The 6000-nt window shown below is 41.3% G+C and overlaps 1 protein-coding gene across 2 annotated transcripts in view; it reads left to right on the plus strand.

The window, feature by feature from the left end:
* Nucleotides 1-4623, plus strand: part of ARHGAP8 (Rho GTPase activating protein 8) — a 349789-nt gene extending 345166 nt beyond the window's left edge. For both annotated transcript variants that reach the window (XM_065403237.1, XM_065403264.1), the window contains 2 exons: nucleotides 1290-1393; nucleotides 4426-4623. In XM_065403237.1, the coding sequence (XP_065259309.1) occupies nucleotides 1290-1393; nucleotides 4426-4623 (302 nt within the window). The remainder of the gene's footprint in view (nucleotides 1-1289; nucleotides 1394-4425) is intronic.
* The last annotated feature ends 1377 nt before the right edge of the window (nucleotides 4624-6000 follow it).

Below are 6000 nucleotides of genomic sequence, written 5' to 3' on the forward strand. Positions count from 1 at the left end.
ATGTTTGCAGGTATATGAGTAAGGAGAGAGCATTTTGAGTGGCAGGGGTCTCATTGACAGTTGAGTCAGGGAATAAATATAGTGCAGCTGTACCCAGTACATAAAGAGAGGTAATGGGATTCAAATTTAGGACCATGAAATTTCCCTGTAGCAAAGAAACAGCTTCAGCTAACTCATCTGGTAGAGAGAATAGTCTGAGGGTTATTCTCAGGCTCTGAGCTGTGCTATCCAGTGATTATATGAGGGGCTGGGAATCAGGTGTTTTAGATTCTATTCATAACTCTGTCAATGACTAACATCATGATTTTTGAGTAACTTCACTTCTCTGTGTCTCGGTTCTCTTGTCTGTAAAATGGGCATAATAATCCCTGCCTACCTCACAAGGATGGTGCAAGGCTTAATTAATACTTGGAAGATGCTTTGAAAATCTCAGTTGAAAGTGTTTTCACATTCCAAAGTCATGCCACTAATTATTATCCCGTAACAGGGTGCAACTCACCATTCCAGCACCTCCTGCTGGCTGTCTTGGGAATTAGCTCTGCATGTTAGTGCACCCTCTTTGGGTGGTTCCTCACCACCATCACTCCTGCTCCAGGACCCACATCTCTCCAAGGACCGTGGCATCCTCTTCAGCAACACAGCCCTCCATCCATGCCACACACTGCTCCTCCCTTCCGGGGGACCTGCAGTCCACTGTTCAGCTACTTTCCTTAGTGGCTACTGCACCAAATTGTCTGGGTCACTTTCTCGTGGCCCCAGCATCCTCATTGCCCTTGCCTCGGGGACTCAGCCTGCAAACCCCAGCAGCCAGCCAGGAGCTGTCTCTTGCTCCCCCAGTCCCTGCTAGCAGCACTGCTCTGTCTAGGGTGCTGGGAGATCTCTCAGCCCTCCAGAGACACAGTCCGTCCTTCCTCCCTGGGCTCCCAGCAGAGAACTGCACTCCTCTGCCCTGCAGCTCCCTTTTTATATTGGCCTGCCTGGCCCTGATTGGCTGCTCCCGTCAGCTCCTTTCTAATTGGTTGCCTCCAGTGCAGCCTCCCTAGGGCTGCTTTTAACCCCTTTTCTGCCTGTGAGGGGCAGCTGCCCCATCACATATCCCAACAAAGGGAAGTAGTGTACACAGATCGAGCTAAATTCAGTTCTCACTTACAAAGATGTAAATCCAAAGTAACTTCACCAGATTTTTGCAGGTGTCACTGAGTATATAAATTGTCCTAAAAAGAAAATTGCAACCTTGTCTATATTTTTATGCCTATTGGATTAGATTACATATGACCTTGATATTATAGGTGTGGAAAGCAGTTTACGAGTGACAAGCTGTAAACAAGTAATCCAAGGACTTCCTGAGCACAATTATGTTGTTCTGAAATACTTGATATGCTTCCTTCATATGGTGAGTATAGGCAAAATTCCCATAATTCTGGCAGACTTTTTTTTAAAGTCTGATTTTGCAAAATTCAACATTTAAAATAAAAGAAAGAAAAGAAAAAGAAATTGAAGAGTTGGAGAAATGCAAAAAGGCTGTTGTGCATTAATTGTCAATGCAGCAGCTTCAAGCTGCAGCACATCTCCACTTCTAATAAAAGTCAGAGTTGAATAATGACCTCAATGATAACTTCAGTAAAAAAACTCTGTATAAATAATTGAAACCACGGTGTAAATAGAAATAAAACCACAGACTTGCTAATGTGTTTGAAAGGGACACTTCCACATTTCTATTGCTTTGAATTTTTTTTTTTTTTTACTTTCCCTTTTTGTGTGAAATACCTTTTTAGAAAAAGCTTGGAAATAATGTTTCCCCCCCAGCAATTAAATAAACAAGCCTGTAAAGCCTTTAGTGCCAGAGAAAGGTGTTGGATCAGTAGCCCCTGGAGTCCAAAGTCATCTATTTATCCACAGAAGAGCAATATAGCAATAGTAGCAGCAATGCAATCTCCCTTCCTACTGCCCAATTTGCCATCTCTCTGGGCTAACTTTTTCAAGCCTCGATGCTTAAATTTAAGCCCCTTCATACATATTTATGGGGCACCTAAGTAAAGCAGCCTGATTTTCAGAGTGCTGGGCACTCACAAATCCCGTTAAATTCTGAGGCACTTTGCTGATTTATACCATCTGAGGAATTGGTCCTCAGGGAAGACCTTGTGTGCCATGTATTTGTGAGCCACATTTCAGAAACAAGTTATTTTAATGCCTCTTTATAGCAAAACCCCACCAAAAAACAGTATTAAAGGAAACACACTGATACAACCCTGTTGCAGACAGGTGCCTTTCATACCTACATGTTCATTTATCATTACTTAACTGAACTCCAAAAGCTATTATAAAAATCCTCACGTCATTTGCTATTATTTCAGCAACTGATATCTCTCCTCAGTGTTATGAATCGTGTAAGTGCCTTTGTTCCAATAATAGATTCACCATCTCAACACACTTCTTAAGAGCTGAACACTTGAGGTGTTAATGAGGTGTGCAAAAGTACTACATAGTGTTTTCTATAATTGGGCAACAGAACATAGCATTTATTTTTGAGTGTGCCTTGTTATGTAAAGCACAGAGTCAAGTTGATATTAGCACTCAGATCTGCAATTTTTGCTGATCTGTAGCTTTTAATCTTTCACGTTTGAGGGAGTATTTGCATTCATAAAGGTCAAGGGAATGTGAAACAACCTGGAAGCTGGAGATTTCTATTCATCATAGGTCAGGTGTGCTATGCAAGCAGCCATAATTCAAACTTGAACACACGGCTCTTCCAGTAATCCCAGTTTTTACCTGTGACCATCACCCTTCTTACATATAAGAGGCAATTTAATTCCCTCACAAGCTCAGCCTTGAGTAGTGCAAGAGGTACTTGTGGTAATTTTATGAAGTGGGATGAAATGTAATCACGAGATACAGTTTTTAAAGATGGTAAATTTGATTCAAGCTTCTCAGCAAAAGACCAACAACTTTGCTCTGCAGTCTCTACTCCCTTACTTAACACACATCTTCTTGTGACCAAGGGACACTACAACAAGACAATGTGATTCCAACAGCAGTAAAATACTTGAGTTATGGGAATGGCTCCAAGTCCTTTGACCTTAGACTAGCAGTGAATGATTCCTTCAATAATGAGCCCAGCATAACGAAAAGGGAGCAAACTGTCTATTCCCCACTCAAGAATATCTCAGTCTGCTAGAAAATGATCATTTTGGGTAACAGCAGTACCTGACCACTAAGAGCAGATCTGAGTAGTAGAAAATGTTCCATGTTTGTACAGCAGCTAGCACAATGTCGCCCAATTGAGGTATCTAGGCATTACCACAATACAAATCACAAGGGGAAAACAAGCCGTGTTTTCAAGACTCAGGCCGTAAATGGTGCCCACAAAAGATTTACATGCATGGATGCTCAGCTGAGTTCACAAAATGTGTGTGCGTGCACAAACAAGTATTTGTATGTATAAGTTTCCATTGGCATGTGCAGTAAGTTGATTTATGCACGAATAGATGAGTTTAGTGGGCTCCGAAAACTATGCTTATATGTATGCAAATTATTTTGCAGAAGCACTTTTTTGGGCTCCAGTTATAAAAATAGGGCGAAAAATGTACACCACCACCTTGTTAATGAATACATAGATCAATTTGTTTGTCAGGAAATGGGTTCTTTTCCTCTTTACAGCACGGCATGCAGGATAGTTTGCAGTTACTCAGTTTGAGGCTAAATCTTGAGTTCTGTTTATGTGGTGGTACAGGGCACATAAGCCCCAGATGGCTGAGTAAGCAGGCTCTTCACTGGACAGATCAATACTGAGTCCATGTCTGCAATATGGGCACTATAGCAGCATAGCTACAATGCCATGGCTATGCCACTGTTACCCTGTAATATAGATGCAGACTACAGTGACAGAAGAGGTTTTTCCATCACTTTAGGAACTCCAACTCCCTGGGTTGATGGAAGCATTCTTCTGTCAACCTAGCTGCATCTACCACCAAGGGTCAGGTCAGCGGAGCTATGATGCTCAGGGATGTTCATTTTTCACACCCCTGAGCGCTATAGCCATGTCAACTCAAGGGAGGAAAACTGGGTTGTATATGGAAAGCCGCCAGGCAGGATCAATATCTGCTTTCTCAGGTGGAGGATCCTTAGAACTTATGCACATGCCAAGCTGCCCGCCGTGAATCCTGGTCTTTCTCATTCCTGGCAGCTGGGTCTCAGAGCTGCAGTGACTCCCCAATGCCATTCCCCAGCACCTGGGTGGCCCAGAGCTGTGGACTCAGCCTTGGGGTGGGGCCTGGGTTGGGCAACTGCATAGCTACTATGTGCTCAACCTCGAGGTGGGCTCCCCCTGTGGTTATAGAGTATTCACTCCAGGCAGCTCCATGTGGGATTTGGCCCTTCATATTGCTTGCATTTGTCACTTTCGGTGTTATGTATGTTCTTTTCCAGGTATCCCAGGAGAGTATTTATAACAAAATGACTGGATCCAACCTGGCGTGTGTCTTTGGGTTGAATTTAATTTGGCCGCCTAAAGGAGCTTCTTCCCTGAGTGCTTTGAATCCTCTAAATCTCTTCACTGAATTACTGATAGATTTCTACTCTAAGATCTTCAGTTCACGAACGGTACCTGGTGAGATCTTACCTTAATGTTCACAAAAAGGGAAAAGGAATATGCCTACCTTAGCAAAAATCTCCACATATAAACCTATGAGAATTTACTATACACAGGATTTTACAGAAACAAGTATATTTCATATACAGAGCAAAATCCTTTTCTCTCTTTTGCATCACCATGATTTTCCAAATATCAAAGATGTTAGGGGAAATATGCTTACCGATACTCTTTGTATGTGGGTGTGTATATATAAACATTCACAAACCTTCAGGTCAAAGTGGCATAAACTTTCCTCTTTTCATAATCTTTAGCAATTGTTAAATATTTGTTAGTTTAAAAATTCATAACAGTAGATAAGACTGTCATTTATTTAAGCATCTGGAAGTTCCCTACTATGTGGCATTTTTTCTAGGGTGATACTAACTTCTGGACCATCATCCCCCTTCTTGCAGTAGTGCTATATAGGCATTTTTTCCTCTGGAAGAAGTTTCTTTTGAAATCTTCAAATATATACAAATTATGGATCCATTTTTCAGAATTTCAGGCACTCGTTCCCACACCCACAAAAGTGTGTGCACTTGTGTCTGCATTTATGTGCAATTACCATGAAAACCAAAGTATTTGCCTGTGTCAGTTAGATTATGCATACATCTGTCTCTGTGCTTTTAAATATCTAGTATGCCTGTCCAACCATTGTAGTTGCACATGCAAACTAAGTGGAAAATTACACAAGCAGTCTTGAGCTTTTACAAATCAAGTCATTTGTGTTTTTATCTTTAAAGAATTTCTGTATGTATCAGTATATAGTTAATACAGAATGTGAGAAAACATTCTTTGAAAAAGGCATTGAATGTTTTCATTATTTGCTGTATGCTCTTCAAGTTTTTTGAGTTGTTAGAAATCTGCCTCTAAAATCAGTCTCTCACACACACACCCCAAAAAAAAAAAAGAGAGAGAGAGAGAGAAAATCTTAACCCACCCTGAACCCTGGAAAATACTCCTGATGGCACTTTTATCTAATCTAGTCTATGTTATCGGTGGGATGACATTAATCCCAGTGGGAATAATTAGCCATAGTAATGTAAGGGGGAGTTTCTGTGTTTTCTTTCTAGATACTTGTATTTGAATACCACTTTAAAGTTCTGCTCCCTCGATGTCTGCTACTGATCATTAGTGGAACAGGATAGGGAGGTTATCGTTGTAACAGCAAAAGGGACTGAACTAGTGGTGACCAAAATAAGCAGTATTTTCCCCAACGTCTGCTTCTCCTGCTCCCATACAAAGCTGCTGAAGCAGACATATCATTCAGGATATAGTAGAGACAATGATCCATGGAGACCAGTTTGGTTATCCCTTCACCTTCAAAAACAAAAGAACCCTTTCCCTTCCAGCGGTTCTAGCTAATTGAG

This window comes from Emys orbicularis, chromosome 1 (assembly GCF_028017835.1).
Source record: "Emys orbicularis isolate rEmyOrb1 chromosome 1, rEmyOrb1.hap1, whole genome shotgun sequence".
In the NCBI taxonomy this organism is placed as follows: Eukaryota; Metazoa; Chordata; order Testudines; family Emydidae; genus Emys; species Emys orbicularis.